The sequence below is a fragment of the Ursus maritimus genome, unplaced genomic scaffold, assembly GCF_017311325.1.
Source record: "Ursus maritimus isolate PB19 unplaced genomic scaffold, ASM1731132v1 scaffold_24, whole genome shotgun sequence".
Classification (NCBI taxonomy): Eukaryota; Metazoa; Chordata; class Mammalia; order Carnivora; family Ursidae; genus Ursus; species Ursus maritimus.
The window spans coordinates 29,150,853-29,170,398 of record NW_024424897.1 but is presented as its reverse complement, the minus strand read 5'-3'; the positions used below and the strand labels follow the sequence as shown (position 1 = coordinate 29,170,398).

At 48.1% G+C, this 19,546-nt stretch overlaps 2 protein-coding genes across 5 annotated transcripts in view; one reads left to right on the top strand and one right to left on the bottom strand.

The window, feature by feature from the left end:
- HLF (HLF transcription factor, PAR bZIP family member) overlaps window positions 1–19,546 on the bottom strand; it is a 52,007-nt gene that overhangs the window by 9,405 nt on the left and 23,056 nt on the right. The window lies entirely within an intron of this gene.
- Window positions 1–19,546, top strand: part of MMD (monocyte to macrophage differentiation associated) — a 119,982-nt gene that overhangs the window by 80,430 nt on the left and 20,006 nt on the right. Inside the window, exon 8 of one of the 3 annotated variants that reach the window (XM_040640856.1) lies at window positions 17,508–19,053. The exons of the other annotated variants lie outside the window; for them this stretch is intronic. Coding sequence (XP_040496790.1) covers window positions 17,508–17,678 — 171 coding nt within the window. The 3' untranslated portion in view covers window positions 17,679–19,053. Of the gene's footprint in view, window positions 1–17,507; window positions 19,054–19,546 lie in introns of those variants that run through there. 3 annotated transcript variants of the gene reach the window in all.

The window sequence follows — 19,546 nt, the reverse complement described above, 5'->3', positions numbered from 1 at the left end:
TCAATGTTAAGCTTCACACACACACACACACACACACACCCTCTACTGGACAACATGGCCTTTCATGTTTTATCTACTTTATGCCCACCCCACTCCTCGCTGTGGTACCTCCTTCAGAGGTCAGCGTCTACAAAGAGTATTCCTTATTTAACGGTGGCCCTCTGAGACGCGGGGCTCCGACATTCATTCGTGGACATTCTAACAATAACACTGCACATTCAGGCAGAACCTTTCTTGGCTTTCTTTCTCTCCAGACGTTTCTTTCACGGAAGTAGGTCAGGCCTACCTGCAGAATGCAGAAAACCTAACTGGCCCATAGACCAGGTCAGTGGCCTCCCCGGCGTCAAGACAGCAAATGGCAACAGACCTAAGTGAACCTGAGACACACAACCAGGTCCTCTGTCTCCCCACAGATACCCTCGTGCCATCTTGTTCATCTGTATTTTCTAAGGAGTCGACTCTGCTGGACTCACTGCTCCCCCCCTCTTTATTCCAAAATGTCAACAGTGCCCTCGGGTCATGGAAAGGAGGATCTTTATTATTTTGTCCTACCTTGGTGGATTTAAAAACAATTTTTTTTGAAGATTTTATTTATTTATTTGACAGAGAGAGCAAGAGAGCACAAGCAGGGGGAACAGCAGAGGGAGAGGGGGAAGCAGAGCCTGCTGTGGGGCTCGATCCCAGGACCCCGGGATCATGACCTGAGCCAAAACCAGACGCTGAATGACTGGGCCACCCAGATGCCCCGGATTTTCAAAATTTTCACGGAAGAATTTTCAACCTAAGAATGCATCATTATATAAATTTTGTAAACCACTGCAAAATTTCAACAAATGCAGACATGTGTCAAGAAGTGCCCCTCTTCCCTGTCCCCATCCTTCTTGCTTCTCTTCCCAGAGCTGACTGCCCTTAACTGTTGGGGGTGAGCCTTAGGTGTTACACATAAATGATTTAACCCAAATAGGATTATACTACCCACATACCTGAAATTACCTTTTCAATATACCATATACAATTTCCCATGTTAGTACAGATAGAACATTGTTCTTTTTAAAAGGCGAGTAGTACTGAGACGCCTGGGTGGCTCAGTTGGTGAAGCATCTGCCTTCGGCTCAGGTCATGATCCCAGGGTCCTGGGATCGAGCCCCACGTCGGACTCCCCACTCAGCGGGAAGTCTGCTTCTCCTCCCTCTGTGATCTCTCTCCCTTGCTCTCTCTCATGAATACATAAAATCTTTTAAAAAAAAAAGGGGGGTGAGTAGTATTTACCTACTCATTCCCAACTGCTGGACTGTTGGCTATTTTTGTAGAGGGGAACCTAGAGGTAGGGGCTGCTCATCCAGAAGGTGTGTGTATTTTGTATTTATGCCTGTACTGCCGAACTGTCATTACCTATTTATACTTGTACCAACATTTAGGAGTGCATTTCTGCACAATGTTAATTTTTAAAATGTTGTCAGTCTGATAGACACGAATATCACTATTGTTTTAATTTGCATTTCCCTTATTACTACTGAGACTGAACACCTCAACTATTTATTTCCTCCGCTATGCACCACCTCTTCCTGTCTTTTGCTCTCTTTTATTTTTTAAAAAGATTTTATTTATTATCAGAGAGGGAGAGAGAGAGCACAAAAACAGGGGGAGTGGCAGGCAGAGGGAGAAGCAGGCTTCCTGCTGAGCAAGGAGCCTGATGTGGGACTTGAACCCAGGACCCTGGGATCATGACCTGAGCTGAATGCAGATGCTTAACGGACTGAGCCACCCAGGCGTCCCTTTTGCTCCCTTTTAAATGGATTTTGTTGCTTACTCATTTGTAAGAACTCTTTATAGACTGGATATAATCCTTTCATCTGATCTATGTATAGAGAGGTTTTTCTCCCAGACTGGTGTTTGTTTTCTAACTTTGCTTATAGACTTTTCCACTATCGGCAAGACCTTACATTGTAATGTAGTAATATCTTGGAATCTTCTCCTTTATGGTTTCTAACTTCCTTATCTTCCACCCAAAAATTATATTATAGAGGCACACATATGTATACATCTCTTTATATAGACACATGTATGTATTTATATACGTATATTATTCTCTACTTTTCTCTAATATGACCATAATGGATTTGTATTTTTAGAATTGTGAGTCACCTGGAATTTAGTTTTGCCTATAATATAAGCAAGGAGTTTTGCTTAATGTTTTCCAAATGTCTTAATACAATGATCTCCATAAGGCTTGATACTTGACAAGGCAAGTTCTACACCGCTTATTGTTCTTTGTAGAAAATTTTCTTTGGTATTCTTTTTTTTTTCTTTAATAATGTTTCCTTTTTTTTTTTTTTTAAAGATTTTATTTATTTATTTATTTGTCAGAGAGAGACTGAGGGAAAGAGAACACAAGCAGGGGGAGCAGCAGGCAGAAGGAGAAACAGGCTCCCCACTGAGCAAGGAGCCTGATGTGGGACCCAGTGCCAGGACCGCGGGATCATGACCTGAGCCGAAGGCAGACACTTAACTAACTGAGCCGCTTGGACGTCCCTGAAAATTTTTCTTGGGTATTCTTATACTCTTCAAGATGAATTCCAGAATATACCTATTAAGTTATATTTAAAATTATTATTGGCATTTTTGTGTGGTTTTTTTTTTGAGATTTTTGAATGAAGACTGCATGAAAGCTATGAGTCATTCTGGGGACAAGTGAGGTCTTTAAAATACTCAGTATACCCATGGTATAACTGTCCATTTTTATTTATTTTTATTTTTTTGGTCTTTTTCTTATATCTAGCAGTTAAGGCTTATAGTTTTCTTCATTTTAACTATTCACATTTATTCCTAGGAATAGCTCTTAAATGTTTTATAGTAGTTGTTCCTAGTGTAAATTTTCTAGGATGCCTCCTAATTGGTTATTGCTGGGGTCGAGGAAGCTACTGGTTTTAAAACGCTGGGTTTATACCCACAGCCACTTCACTCTCTTATTAGTCCTAATTGCCCTAGCACTGCCAACTTGGTTTTCTAAGAGAAAACTAACCTAACCTTATCTTCTGCCTCTAGGGACAATTGTTGCTTCCTTTCCGTGTTGATAGTTCCTACTTTAATAAACCCTCACTGCGTTCCCTGGGCTCCGTAAGACGAGGAGGAGTGACATGGGTGCAGACTAGAGATGGCTGTCTGTCCCAGCCTTTAATGGGAAAAGGTTTTAATACTTGCTAGCAAGTGTTCAAGCATGAAGGTTTGTTTCCTAGCAGTCTGACGAACTAAGGCACTTCCAACATATTTTTTTTTTTTAAATCAGAAACTGTGCATTACATTTCCTCAAATGCCTTTTTAGAATCTGTTGAGAGGATCGTGCGGTTTTCTCCTGTACTTGTTAGGTCTGAGCCTGGGGTTTCTCTAAGGCCTGCTTTGAACGATCGGGGTACACCAGACCAACCCCATCGTGTGGACGCTGCAGTTTGCAGGCACACTGTTTCCTTCTTTTTAAAAACATCCTGATGAAAGTCACTTCCAAAAGGGCCAGCGAGGATTTCTGGAGGAAAGGGTGGGACAAAAGAACTTAAATCTGGAAGAAGATTAGAAATTACCTTCAAACCCACTTTTGCCACAGATGAGGCATGACTAAACCTCCGAGTCCTGCCACTGAAGACCGGCGATTTCTCATGTACGTTAACAAGAAGCTGGCGTCTTGTGTTGCATCAGCTGATGGGCTAGAAGTCACCGGGGAATGGGGCAGCAGCAATCTGTGTCCTTATCTCCTTCAAGTCAATGGTTTGTTTAATTTATGGCTGCATCAAAGCAATAATCAGTCATAGCTGTCGTTGCTATTTCAGCCTCAAGGCTAATTGCACCGCCTCCAACCTTTCAGTTGTGCTTCTTGTTCAGGTAGTTAAGTAAACAAAACCTTAGATCTGCAGCAGTAATGTCAGGACAGATAACACTCCAGTGTTTATCACTGGCGAGCATTATTCTCTATAAAGGATGGCTGAGAAGAGAGAGTAATCTGGTTTGGGCTCAAGTGTTTTCCATTAGCACTGGAGGGTGAACTGCCTCGTGATTCCAAGACTGTTTCCAGATCTGGCTCCAAGCTCCTCCTCTCCTCTTCATAACCAGTTTGTGGTCCGTTTGCTTGCCATCACCTTCCGGACCCTGGATGGCTATCATTTGGTTTGAGATAGCACCGTTGACCCTCTTCGCGCCCACTGCTTTCAGACGAAAAGTGCCAATCGGGGGTCACAGCCTATTTCGCTACAAAACACCCCTGCTTCTGAGAAGCCCTTCCATTACAGGGAGCCAATTAACTTAGAAGAACGTAGTAACACTAGCGAGTCCCTAAAGAGTGCTCACGATATGTACAGGGATTAAATAAGAATCTCACAAGTACCTCCGAAGGACATGGGCTTTGTGGACCCCGAGGCCCATTAGCCCGACTCTGTTCCGACGGCAGGAACCTCTTCTCTTGTTCATCAAGCAAGTCTGCAAAAGCAGGTGCGTCCTAATGGTCAAAGGCCTCACCCTTCCCTCTACCCATGTTCTGTTCCATGTGGCTTTGCAGTTCTAGACAGAGTCTATTTCCCTATGCCTTGCATCTGGGCTGGCATTGTGACTTGCACTGGCCAACAGAGTGTGACAGCCGTGACAGTGTCAGCTCTGAGGCTGGACCTAAAGAGACTGTGCATACTCCGGCTTCTCTCCAGCACTCTGTCACCCCGAGACATGCTCGGTCCAGCCTACTAGGGAGCAGAGGGTGCGTGGGCATGGGGAACAGGCCAGTTTAGGTCAGCTCCCTCGAGGTGCAAGTCCAGCCCTGCTCAGCAGAGCCACCTGACGGACCCATAGCGTTTCCAGGTAAGTAAACAATAAGCCTTCATTTGTGCAGGTGACCACCTGGTCGATACAATCATGAGAACAGATGAGTGACCTACAAGGCTGAGCTACCACCTGCAGGGAGCTGGTTATACAATAACACTAATAGTCTCGCAGGGGTTTCAACATACGGGGTACTGGTGAAAGTGTGAAGGGAGCCAGACTTGGGTTTGAATTCTGATTCTGCCACCAGTAATGTTATAAACTTGGGTGCTGGTGAATACGGGACCAGAAAGAAATACCCCCCCCATTTCCTAGTAAGGTCTGTTTTAAGAAACAAGAACTGTTGGTGCCCCCTCCTTTCTTTTATTTCCCTCTCTGAGTTTCAATTTCTTCATCTGCAAATGAAGATTACTATGCCAGCCTCATAGGGTTGTGTGAAAAATGAATGAGATAACGTATATATAAATAAAATGCTTCACACAATGCATAGTACCTGGAAAGTACTCAATAAACGATCTAGATATGTGCACAATTACACAATATAGATACTAGAATCAGAGATACTTAAAAAAAATGAAAGACTATGCCCTCTTGTCCAAGCCCGCCCAGTCTCCCCCGAACTACTGCCACATCCCCCTAACGGCTCTTCTTCCTCGCATTCGTGTCTCCACAATGCACTCTCCACGCAGCTACCAGAAGGTATTCTAAAAATGCAGACCTATGCAGGGCACTCCCCCATACCAAAACCCTCCAAAGGCTTTCCATCGCCACATATGATAACATTCAAGACTCCCCCTCACTCAATATGCTTAGCCATGCTGGCCTTCTTTCTGCTCCTCACATACCCCAAGCAGGACCCCACCCAGGCCTTTATGCTCAGCCTTCTCTCCCGCTAAACCCTTCCTCCCCTGCTGTCCGCCTGCCCAGTCCTTTTGCATCATTTAGACTCCAGCTCGCGGCGTCACCTCGATCCTGTGACTTGCCCCCGCACCCTGCCTTTCCCACCACCCATCTGATCACCTTTACAATACTTATCTCCACCCAAAATCATCTTTTGTGTTTGCTTGATGTTCGTTGACCGCCTCCCTCCACCTGCACGGAAACTCCATGGGCCAGGGACCCTGTCTCGTTTGCTGCCGTATCCCCAGCTTCCATACGGAGCCTGCATGGAGGCGGTGCTCGGTACGCACCATTGAGGAACCAGAAATAAATACTCCCAGATCCTAACAAGGACTGTGTCGGGAAACAGGGACTCTTTTCTCTTTTTATTATATTTTGCAAATTGTCTGTAATGAGCATCTTTCACTTTCCAACGCTATGGGTCCTAACTTTTTAAAGAATGGGCTCTGCTTCACTTGGCACATAATACTTTCAGGAGCCTGTGTGAAACATGGTCGAGAGAAGACCACTTGAGTCCCTACAAAAGAAGAAGAGGAAGGAAAGGAGGAGAGGAGGAGAAAGAACAGACCAGAGAGAGACGGGAGAATGGGGCAGAGGAAGAACAGAAAGAGCGAGAAGGGGGAATCCAGAAACTAAAGAAGGAATACAGGATGCGTGAAAGAAGAAGTGGAAGAAGAGGGGAGGGAGGGAGGAGGAGAATGTGGAAGGACAGAAGGGCATAAAAAGGAAGAGAAGGGAGAGAGAAAGAAAGAGGATGGGAAAGAAAAGGGTTAGCTGAAGACTAAAATGGGAAATGTCCTTCTGGATCCCAGCTGCTGGGAATTGGACATGACGCTGACACTATTCAAGTGTCCTGAGCCTTACAGAGCAGACGCACATGGACGTGAGGCAAAAACGAATCTCTCTCTCACACCCCCCCCCACACACACCCTTTGTGTCCGATTCAGACAAGGCACGTGCCACCTGTGACCGCTGAGCAGGTGAGCCGAAAGGCTCACTACAAAGATGGCTTTCATCTAAGCAGTTCTTCGCCCCTGACTCCCTTCATGCAGTAAGACCATCAGCAGAAAGCTGGGTGAGGCTTGATGCTGAAAGGCCAGCTCAGTCCCTGACGTGTGACCATCAGTGACCATGTCGTGCCATCCTGTGGGCTGGGAGGTGGGCACGCCCCACCCACTGGGTGATCGCTCTCAGTCCTCCCGACGGCTGACTGGGTGGGGCCCTTACTCCCCAGCAGGCCCCCCTGACGGCCGCCTCATCTAATCCTCACAATGGCTGTGTGAATGGGCAATTATTAGTATCCTCCTTTTCCGGATGTGGAAATAAAGTGGAAACTGTTTAAGACAAGCTCAGAAAGGCTAAATAATTTGCCAAAGGTTGTCCAACTAGCAGATGAAACAGGAACTCGCCTCCCCATTTTTCTGACTCTGAAACCCAAGCTTTTGTTACTGTTTTTTTTTTTAAAGATTTATTTATTTTAGAGAGGGGGGAGGGGCAGAGGGAGAGAGAATCCCAAGCAGACTCCACACTGAGCCCAGAGCCTGACCCTGGGCTCGATCTCACAACCCTGAAATCATGACCTGAGGTGAAATCAAGCGTCTGACGCTCAATCTACCAAGCTACCCAGGTGCCCCTGAAACCCAAGTTTTTAATTGTGCAAATGCCCCAGAAGTGGAGGCCAGAGAGCCTAGCCCTGCGTCAGTGGAAACCGAGGGACTCTGTGCTTCCGGAGCAAGAGTCCTGTGTTGGACCTGGGCTAGGAGCCTAACGTACAACATTCCACTGAACCGTCAGCCCACCCCCCAGGGGCGGATCATGCCCCACATTTTATGGATGAGGAAACATTTGGTCAGAGAGGTGAAACCAGCTGCAGCTAGAAATCTGGGGGGAGGGGCAGGGTCAGGTGGACATCAGATTCAAGTCCCCTCGATCCACGGCCCATGCTCTTTCTACTCTGCTTTCCTCTCAGAGGAGCAGGAGGAGACGGGGAGGCCCCCGCAGGTTCCCTTCTCTCCAGCCCAGCATGGGCAAGCAGCAGATGGACCCCCAAAGAGGTGGTAAAAGCCCCTGGACAAGGGCCCCCAAGAAGTTATGGACAGCCAGCCACTCATTTCCACTCCCTCTTGTTCCTTCTCTTCCCTCCGTCCACCACCTCAGTCCCCCTGAATGGCCAGACTGTGCTGAGGGCATGTTTGCCTTTGACGAGGCCACTGCTGGCCACAGGGTCAGGGCTCCTGTCAACACTGTGTCTCACTCACTGGCATCTTTAACCAGCTTCGGGATAGCCAGAGACCACACCTCAGGAAGAGAAGGGCGAGGATCGTTGGCACAGAGGGTGTCTAGCATATTGTTGTGTGGATATGAAGTTGGCTTCAAAGGTCGCTTCATGGGGGAGGCGTGTTCTGCCTCTATGCCCTGAAATGAGCACTGTGTCAGTGAGTGCTTGGTCTGGGTTTGGGCAAACAGCTGGAACTCTGTTCTGAGGCTCAGCTCCGGCCTTCATCTCTCCGCTTTGACCTGTCCTGTGAGACAGCAAGTTTCATCCAAAAGCTCAGACAGACTTGGATGCATCATGGCTTTGCCCCTAAATGGCTCCGTGGCCTGGGGCTGTCCCTGCAGCAGGCAGAGTCTTGTTCCCTCATCTGCCAAGTGGGGCTGGACGGGATGGGCAGCGGAGACGGGAAGGCAAGCCCCGCGGTGGGCACGGAGTCCACCTGTCCCTCCCGTACGCTCCCCAGCGCCTGTTCTCCCGTAGCTGCAGCCCCAGCGCCCATGTCCCCCTGGGTGACCCCGTGTCCAGGACAAGCACTTTGCCCTGGGATTGCGCATCGGGACCCGAAATGGCCCTGACTTGACTCGGCAGCTCCTAACTTGGCAGGAGCTGGGACCGGATTAACAAGGCCTCTCATTCCGAGGCTGTTTATCATCACGCTTCCTGCCAACGGTGTCAGCAAGAAAGCTGCCTCCTTGAACTGACTGAAAGGTGAAGCCAGAGGAGCTCATGACCACAGCCTGTTGCAAGTCAGTCAAACAGGGGGCGGAGCAGACGTTCCAGCTAGTGGTCAGGACACAAGTGGGCCCACCAGCCTTCTCGCCACGGCCCCTGAGACCCGGCACCCTCCATCTCCTCCCCTGCAGGCCAAGGGCCTCTCTGCATCGCCGCCACAGCACCCCAGCATGTAGAGAAGTAAAAAACGGGCCAGAAACAAACTCAGGGCCAAAGACTGAGGCCCAAGTGAGGCGTATCTCAGGCAACCTTGGCCCCTAGGGTGGGTATGGAGGGCCATGAACAGGGCACAAGGGGCCCGGTCCTCGTCCCACACACTCATGCCCCTGCCCCCACTGCCCCACAAAGTTGTGGCGCTACGGTGGGAAAAGATCAGACCCCCTCTGCCCACGCAGGGAATGCATGGCGCAGACCCAGGAACGAGAAGGTGAAATCCCAGCCACCCGCTGGCTAGCTCCAAGTCTTCAGGTTGTTTTGTGGTCCAGCTCTCCCTACTGGAGGAGGGGAGGCCCAATCCCTCCCTAAGTTGCCACAGGGACGGTGGGAGTGGCAAAGAATGACCACTTCAAGCCTCTCTGCAACTCCACGCCCCAGAAGACAAGCAACAAGAGACACGTGGATAGGACCAAATGGATCCTGACGTCGAGTGCCAGACCCCTGCCATGGGATGCATGGTGGCGATGCCATCCAGACCCACCCCTTTCCACAGACAAGCAGATGGGGAGCAGCTCCTGCCTGCCCTTACCGCTGCATGTGGACCCAGTTCGCAGCACACTGCGTCTCTATGGCCTCATTCCACTCTCCTGACAACCCTGGGAAGTGGGTAGGACCAATGGGCATATTTTCCAATGGAGAAAGTGAGCCACTAAGCAATTTCCCTCAGTCCCTGTAGGATGGGGCTACTTTTTGATCAAGCAGAGAAACAAGTTCTCCCAACCTGGAGTCTATTTTCAGAGGCTCTTTTCATTTTTAATGACAACGTTCACCACTAGAATCAGCACCACCTAGGTCCCTGGAGTCTCTTTAATTGTCTGAGTTGGTGAAAATGTGCAGGCCTAGTCATTTGAAACCCACAGTTTTCAAAGTGCTGCCATGGCGAGTTATTAAACTGCCTATTCTCCTTTGGGCTATGTTAAATTTTTTGTTTGGATTTAGAGGAGGGAATGAAACAGGAGAGCAGATAAGGGGAGAGGCTTGCTGACGCTCCCTGCAAACCAGGGAATCTGCACCAAACAAACCGCCCACACTCTCCCCGAGCAACACCCTTCCTCCTCTCCCCAACCCCCAAACCAAACCAAACAAACATAGGAAGAAAAACAGGATTGTTTTAAAGCCCGAGTTTCCGGATGAACATGAATAGGATTCAGGTGTGTCTGTGGTTCTGCAGCTTCTCAAGGAGATTCACAAAAACTCTTTCCTGTGTAAGACTCCAAGCTGAGCACCCAAAAGTAAACATGCTTTTCCAAAGCCTCCTTTGCCTTGGCCTGGGGCCAGAGCTCTGTGTGGCTGTCTCCTACCAAAGTTCATAGAGTCCTGGCCTGATCTGGGCATCACTGCACATTGCCCCCAGCCTCGCTGTCACCTCTGGGCCAGGGTGTTTAGACCAAACCCATCCTCCCTTAGCCTCTCATGCCTGCCAACTGTCCATTTCTCTATCCCATCAGGCTTCAAATATTAACCACACACCTCTCATGCAGGAGGGAGAAGTGAGCTGTGGGTCCAGACCCAAAGAGTCCATCACTTATGGAAACCTTGAGGAGACTCCCTGGGCTTCCCTTTGACCTCCCCCATTAAATAACAGGATGTGTGACTGGAATGACAGCAAAGGCTTATTCCAGCTCTGGCAATAAATTATCCCTGCAGCTCACAGGAGGTTTTCCCTTGTGGTTTAGACCCCCGTTTGGGGCCAGCTGCAGGTCATTCTACAGAGGACTCAGACAATTGTGATACCTTCCTAACTGGTCTCTCTGCCCCCAGCAAACCCATCGGCCGACACGGCCACCAGGTCACTCTTCCTAGAACATCTTCAGGATCAAAAGTACCCAATGGCATGCCACTGCCTCCCAGTTTAACCAAAGATAGTCAAGGACCTCCTGACTCAGGCACATGGCCCTCACCTTGTAGTCTCTGCTCAAGCCAGGCTGCTCTGCCTTGCTTCCTGGACATCCTTGGTTCACATCCTCTCTACGTCTACCTGTCCCATCAGCCATCAGGGTCGAATTCAAGCCCTCCTCCTACTGATTGCCCCAGTGCTGGTGGCAAATTTTAACTTCCCTCGCACTTAGTATCTAGATCACATTGCACTAAGTACACGCCAGCCTAGAATTTTTACCAGATTAAGTCACTCTATAACTTCTCAGCAATTACCTATTCTCAAATTAGACTGGAAATCTTTTCAGGGAAAGGCCTTGCCAATGCCTTGCAAAAAAGATGATTAGCGCCTGGGTGGCCCAGTGTCCAACTCTTGATTTTAGCTCAGGTCATGATCTCAGGGTCCTGAGATCTAGCCCGTGTTGGGCTCTGGGCTCAGCAGGGAGCCTGCCTGAGGTTCTCCCTCCTCCCTCTTCCTCTGCTCCTCCCCCCATGCTCTCTTTCTCTCTAAAATAAATAAATCAATCTTTAAAAGAAAAACAGAAAACATTCATTCGTGTAACTAACATTCACTGAGCACTTACTATGGACTAGGCTCTGAGAATTTATAAATGAAACCCAACCCCTGGGAGCATACAGACTGGAGGCAGAAACAGTGAGCAAGGAGATGATGAGAATATAGTTGCTAAGTGCTCTGAGAGAGCCTTGCCCAGGGAACCAAAGGTTGGAGTTCAAAGGTTGATCATTAATCCAGATCCTTGCAGAGATTGCAGCGACATCAGCAATAGTTGCTCTGATGGAGCTGGCATCTTGGTGGACTCCCGAAATTGGCCACACAAGTCAAGGCAGGGGTGGTCAAGGCAGAGGGAACAGAATATGTGAAGGCCTGAAGATATGAGAAAATTCATGGGCCAGTCAGGGACCTGAATAGCTGGCCTGGTGGGAGCTCCGAGGGCAGAAAGAGAGGTAGGAAGAATGGAGACCAAAGAATGGCTTCAGGTGCTCAGATCTTATTGTCAAGGGAATGGGAGAAATGGATGAAATATTGCTGTGGCACCCAAGTGGATGAGGGATCAGAGGGGGACTGGAAATGAGGGTCCCCCGCAAAATGGCAGAGGGCTGGGTAGGTGCAAGAGTTACTGATGATGTGTGTTCACTATGAGCCAACTCGATATGGGAAAAAGGGGAGAGAGCAAGGTAAACTTGTAGGTTTCTGACCTGGACAGCGGGAAAGGAAGTGGTTAAAATTCACTGAAAATAGGGAATACAGTGGAGTGAGCACATCCGAAGGAAAAGACGGTGTCTGGTTGTGGGCCCACTGAGTCTAGGTGCCAGTGTATTCCAGATGGAGAGGCTGAAGCACATGGATCTCAGCTTTGTCCACAAGTCTAGACTTCCAGAGAGCAACCCCACAGGACCCCCAGGAGAGGACACAGAGCATGAAGAAGGGCAGAGAAAAGATCCTAGGGGAACACTGACATTTTAAGGACATGTAGGGCCGGGGAGAAAAGCACTCCATGGAGGATGCTTCGGAGAGGCCAGAGACAGAAGAGGTAAACTAGTTTTTGGACAAGCTGGTGAAATGGGACTGACCAAAAAGATGGTTCTCCTAATTATATTGTTAATCCCTGATGGGCAGTCACTGTGCTTCCTAATCAAGGAGCTACATTATTACCTCCATTAAACAAATGAGAAAACAATACAAGACAGATCAAGTAATTTACTCAAGGTCAAATAGTTGGAAGAAGCTACATTCAAATTAGGGTAGCTCTAAGGCCCTCATGTTCTTTCTACATCTCCACCGGTACCATATACACCTACCTGCAAAACTGGGGCCAAAGGCTGGTGTCCAAAAATTTCCTTCAAGCAACACTCCCAGGCCCCTGCATGTGGCAGGGATCCTAGGGTTCTGACATGCATCTTGGGATGTCAGGTGTCTACTTTCCAGTCTCTGCAGGGGTATTTTGTGAGGGGTGCTTGCAAGGGCATTCCTATGCTGAGCAACCCAGCCTAATAGAGGTATTTCCCTTTGCTGTGTGTCCATTACACCTACTGCCTGAAGTTCCCACAGCAGCTTTTTATTTTTGCATTCTTGGTCTGGCCAGCGTATGCTGGGAGGGCATGAGCGGTGGAGGCAGGGAGGATGATGGCTGAGAATGCCTGGAGAGATCCCCTCTGCAGCCACCATCAGAGACGTCTGTGCCACAGGCTGTGTATATAACACGGAACAGGGACATTTTCTCTCACTCCTTATTAGTTAATGATCATTCTGAATGGTTGCTGAATTAGAGTTGCTAGGCTATAGGAACTGCCGGGGGTGGGGGGCGGTTATGCTAAATCAGGGATGTGGATTCTTGGGGGGGGGGGCGGGAAGTCAACCTAATTCCATGGAGTCAGCTGTTATCTAAATGAAACGGATGTACCCCAAGCGTCTCATTTGGGGTGAGGTAAGCAATCCCCTAATAGCTCCAGCCCTTTGTAATTGCCCCCCTGGGGGCGGGGGAGGGCAGGGGGTACTTCAGCTTCATGTAAGTATTCACTGCACAAGTCTCGTCATTGCCCGACCGGCATCCACCTTTGTGATGAGGCGTCACGGAAGGAATTACATTATAAAGTGACGGCTTGGTCTCAGGCATGTAGGGAGAGGGAAAGGGGAAGCTATGGAGTAAAATACATTGTTTACAGCGGTCTACTGATTTTTACATTCAAACGCAAGCCAAGGCCTGGGGAAAGGCATACACGCAAGTTTTCTTAAATAAATTCAAGTCCCACCTAGGGGAAAAAAATAAAGCCAAACAGCCACTGATCCACGTGAGGAATAAAAGTGGAGGGGTTTATTAAATCTAGTTCTTACGGCCATGTTGGTGGGGAGGGGGAGACACAGGTAAATCTCCAGCCATATTTATAAGCCTGCGGTAAGTCAGCCTATAGTCCTACAGTTCCTTAACATACACTACCATAATATCCTAGACCAGACAGTTTCCCAGGAATGTGTGGTTTCAGAAAAACTGAAAATTTTCCACCTTGCACAAAGGGTTTGTAGCCAAGCTAAACCCATCTGGCTCCTGCCTGATGTGGTCTATGGAGAAATCGGCACAGGATTTCTGCCTTTACATTTCTCATGGGGTGAGATCTGTGTGCCTCTTGGGTAAACAGAAACTAGACACCAAGTCAATATCAAACACTTTCTCCTTTAGTTCCTCAAGCCAGCGCCCACCAGGACCATGCATGCGAAGGGAAGTCCCACCACAGTCTAAGTGGACAAAGAATAGCCCAGTACCTCTGAAATCCTTGGCCTTTCAATGTGTTGATAATCCCTCCCCCCACGCCAATCAGCTCAGATTTCCTAACACAAAACTCCTTGTCGACAAGGACACTGACTATAAGGACATGTTGGGCAAATGACAGGTGGGAGGGGCAGAAGTCAGTACTTCTTGTTACAGGAAGACAAACCGTTCTCAGGTGGGTAGGGGTGTGAGGGGTGAAGGTGTCATGCAGCTTCCTAAAGCCACACAGCAAGGGACACGCTCTCTGGCAGCTGCTCAGTAGACAGACATAGAGAAGAGGATGGCAAGACATGGCCTCAAGGGGGAGAAAAAAAAACTAAAGGTTGGTGAATTTTTTTTTTCTGAAACAGGCTATGAGAGAAGGTCAATAACTGCAATAATTCACGACCCTGAGATCATGACCTGAGCCAAAATCAAGAGTAAGATGGATAATTCTTAAAACCAGTCTCCTGGAGAAGAAATGTCTATTCCCTCTCTCTCTTGCCCTCTCCCTCGCCCTCCCCTCTTCAATCTATTGAAGCTAACTAAGCAAGAGAAAGGAGACAATTTAATTCCCGGAGCTGGCAAGCCGTGTACCAGCCTGGGGACTTTTCATACTGAAATCAGAGAAGGAGGTATTGACTTTGAATACCCACAAACTCTCCCTACTTCTGATGGAATCTGAGGCCACACCAAAAGGAATGAAATGATTCTTTCTTAAAGGCCTATATAAAGAAGAAATGGGTTATGGCTAAATAATTAAAGGAGAGTGAGAAAAGTATCAAACTGTACCTAGGTGTTCACTCTTCAGCTCTTGTAGCTTGAATCCCACACTATTTTAATACAGATTCATTTAATGTTTATATCTGTCTAAATAAAGACCTCTAGCTCAACAGCGACTTCAGAGAAGACGGATGATTCCATTTCTCCAATCGACCACATTAAGGCAAGTCTCGCTGCATGGATCTGAAAGGGCCTAACCAAGGCATCATCATTTAGAAGCACGGTCTCTTAATTTTACCCCCTCTAGGTAAGGCCGCAGTTCCCAACCCTGGCTACGGACCAGATTCACCTGGGGAGCTTTTAAAAAATAGAGATGCACCCCTCCCACTTCAGTCAGAAGCTCTGAAAAGGGGACCTGGGCTCTGTAGCTTTGCCGTGTTTCATTTGTTTTGTTTTGTTTTAATGAAAGAGGAAACAGTCTTCTCACACACCTTTGGTGGGAGTATGAACTAGAACAATTCCTTTGGGTCCTATACACTTTGATCAAGCAATTCCACATCTAGGAATTTAAATGTTAGATATGCCACCCAAATGTACAAAAAAAAAAAAAAAGGCAACCGAGGATGAAAAGAAGCTAAAGGTACTTGCAAAATAAGCTACGGCACATATCCTGACAGTGGGATTCCACGTAGCTAGTGGGTCTATATATGCTCTTATGGAAAGATATCCAAAAAGCATTAAGTAAAAAGGGGAAGTTGCATAACATTATGGATCTCTATGTGTAGTATACACACTAATTTTTTTTTTTTTTGAGAGAGAGCCCACGAGAACATGTGTGTGAGCTAGTGGGGGGGGGCGGTGACGGACAGGAGGAGAGGGAGGGGCAGAGAATCTTAAGCAGGCTCCATGCCCGGCACGGAGCTGGAGATGGGGCTCCATCTCACGACCCTGAGATCATGACCTGAGCCAAAATCAAGAGTAAGACCCTTAACCAACTGAGCCGCCCAGACGCCCCAGTATGCACACTATTCTATAGCTAGTGTGTGTACACACATATATTTCCATATTCCCATACACACATGCGCACGCGCTTATAAACACAAAGAAAATGGAAGACTGTCCAAGAAACTGTTGACACTTAAGTCTGGGAATGAGATATAAGAACTCAAGCTGTACACTTGTACAGTTCTGACTTAATTTTACGGTCACATATTACTGTTGTAATTCAATATTTTAAAATACATGGTTGCAAAGAGCTCCACTGGCAACTCTCACATGGGGCCAAGGCTGAGAACCAATGATCTAGGGGAAAGAGCCCCTATGGATGTAAGGAGATCAGTCACTCAAGCCGGTTAAAGAAACCCACCGCCTACACAAGCAGAGTATTCACACCATGTCATACTTCGGACTTGCCAGAAGATGGCGCCCCAGAGGCAATCATCCAGCTCTTCAGTCAAAACTTGTCAAAACCAATTTTTCATTAACCCCAGTCCTCTTACTACTCTAAGGGCGATTTTATGTATGCCCAAAGCATTCTTTGCTGCTGCTTCCATAAACAGAGGTTTACACATATTTATGTCATATATATATATATATACATTCCCCCCTCCCCCACAAAAATCCACGGGCCGTTCAATATACTCAAATACAACACTGGGGAGATGATTTCCTGAAAGGAATTGGCAATGCTTGCTCAGACCACCCCCTCCTTCTCTGCACTGTTTCCCTGTTGTCTTTGCTCTGGTTTACTCATCTCCTTATCTTATTCCAGAGTCAACGCCACAAAGGCAGGCGGTAATCAGCCATGTGGGGGCATTTGTCCTTCTAAATCTATCCACACCTTTGGCCCAGAAAGTATGGGGCACAGGGCAGCCCAGGGCAAGTGCCACGAGTTTTTCTGCCCTCCCACTAACACTGATTTTCTGAAAGTGGGTGTGTTGCCACAGCAACTGTCAAATCACATCAATTATGCCGCCTCTAACCTCCCAACATCTTCTTTAAACATACCACGCTTGAGACACGTGGCTGGAAAGTGCCGAGCATCAGGCCCCTCACTATACAGCAAAGTTTCCTTCCTCTGGGTCGGAGGGAGTTAGCCACTTTGTGGATTCACCACCATATACATTCTTTTTATTCTCCCCCCCCCTTTTTTTTAAATTCCAGTTCAGTGTTATCACATAACACTATGATCCGAATTGTTTCCAGTGCACTTTTTTTCTCTGCATATTTAATAGAGACTAATTCTTAACACCAGTCAAGAAAAACTCAATGAGTCACTTAAATGTATCCTTCCTATTAACATAATTTTTGCTCATTCTTCAAGACACAATCAAGGATTATCTCTGACAGTCTCTCTACACCCCATTCAGAGCTGACCACTCTTGCCTCCAGAGCTGCTCAAGTTCAAGGGCCAGAATCTTTCTTATCTCTGAAACCCCAACACCTAGTTCAGTGCCTGATACGCAGTCGGCTCTCAGTAAATATCTGGTAAGAAAATGGGTAAACGCACTCCAAAACAAATGTTCATTTGCTTGTGGTTTTCCATTAATTTTTATTATGTTATTAAATAACAGGGATCATGACGTGATGACCGGGTACCAGACTTGCAATTAAGACCTAAACAACGCATTACGAATCCCTTTTAAGAGGGAGAATACAGAAAGTTTCAGCCCTAAGACTTTTATACTATCTTCTTTTTCATTCTTGTTTTTTTCTGATCCAAGAAGTGCATTGAAAGGGAGGCTTCTCCATATGGGGAGAAGAAACGAAGCCCCAAAGAAGGAAGCGACCACATTCCTGGAGTCCTCGCCAGGCAGCCTGACATCTGGTCCGCACTCGGGGAAAAGAGGCCACATCCTCACATGGAGATCTATTTTTGCATTCCAAACTGCTGATGCTTCACTCATACAACTCGCCTCACACACAGGAAGGGGAAGGGAACCAATATTTACCAAGTGCTGGCGGCATGCTCTCTGCTGCTTCGCTTACACAGCCCTCCAGAAGACATCGGCCCCATGTTCTGGGTCTGCGAGGAGCTCTCACCAAGCATGTTTCTGAGAAGCACGCAGAGGGGAACGCCGAGTGAGCGCCTCCAAGTGCTTCCGTTCACCGGCCGATGGCCCATGCAGAGCCGGTGCCCAGCACCTCCCCGTAGCCACGCGTGCTTCCCCCCAGGACTTCTCCAGAGGGCGGAACGGGAAACCCGCGTGTCTCCGGGTGCACTGGGGCCGGGCCGCGGAGGGTGGGCCCCAGCAGGCTGAATCCTGTCTTGACTTATGCAAACTGTGCTACGGGCTGAGCTCAGAGGCATTAAATGTTCCTACTACCCCACTACAGCGCCCCTCTGTCTTCCCGGATCAGCGTGCTTATCACTTCATGGTGTTTCACCTTTAAAACTACATTGGCCCACACGGTGGATCAGAGAGTCATACGAAGGTGCAGAATTCACTTTTCAGTGAAATCCTTCCTGATTGATCAGGAAAGCCTGTATTTTGAAAACCAGCTTCTCTGTGTCCTTTAAAATCAGACTCCCGGGGACTGGCCGAGAACGGAGGACCGCCACGGACACGCACTCGGGTCCAACTGTGGTGGCTCCACCTGTCTGCATCCCGTCCACAGCTAGCTTCCGGGGTCGTATGTGCCCCTGTGTTGTACCACGGACGCAGGTGTTCACACGTTCCAGGACGTCCGCCTTCCACAGGCCAAGTGCCTTCCGCCCGGAAGCGTGGCCGCGTGTTCCAGCCCCGAATCCGCTGAGCGTGCTCCCTCCAGCGTGTATTCGGTTCCCTGGGCCTGTTTTCTCACCTGTGAAAGGACGCCGATAGTGCCCACCGAGCACTAATAAGAGTACTGCCCGGAGGTGGTGGTGAGTTTTAATGGGATCATACGTGTACATCACGTAGCCTAGCGCCCAGACCATAGTAAGCGCGAAAGAAGGAGAGAAAGAACAGAGTGACAAGCGGGGCGGCACGGGCAGCAGGCAGGCCGCCGGCGTCCCCCCCCCCAGAACCCCGTATCCTCAGGGCGAGCCAGCATCACAACGCACACTCCCGGAGACCTCAGGCTGCACCAAGCCCTTCTTTTAATGTTGGTTTTGTGTCTTTGTCTGTCTTCAGCTTGGAAGGAGGAAGGTACGTGCCTCCAGGGTCAAAGGATGTTCCTTTTACATTCGAAGGGAAACATCCAGAAGCCTGCAGAAGAGCTACCCTGCCACCCTCCGAAAAGGTGCAACCCCCAAGCAACAGCAGCCTGGCCTTTCTTTCTAGAAACAGGCTAATTTATTAATACTGTGAAAAATAAAATAAAAAGCTCCCCAAGACCACAACGCGATCTGTAATGTTTAAATTCATACACAACTGTGTACATATGTTTGCATATGAATATGGAAGGTCAACACGTCCAATTGTTAATTCTGGGAGACAGAAGGAAGGGAGCCAGCTATGTACTATTTTTTGTATTTTAAAACTTTTTTCAAAATAATGTTTCCAGTACCTCAGTTGCTTAAATAATTCTCTGCACTCTTCTAACCAGAGAACTTGGCCACCTCATCCTTATGCTGAGCTGTGCTTTTCCGCAGCCTCCCGCTAAACCGAGGCAGAGTAAACTGAGGAGCCGAGCGGCGCGTGTGGGAAGGGTCCAGCATCTCTAGGCGTTGCTAGAAGGTTTGGGCTGTACTCCCTGCACACAACATGCAGCGCACTTAGAATGGATTCTGCAGGGAATGCTCAGGACATCACAAACGCAGCTCTTGACCTGTTGCCAC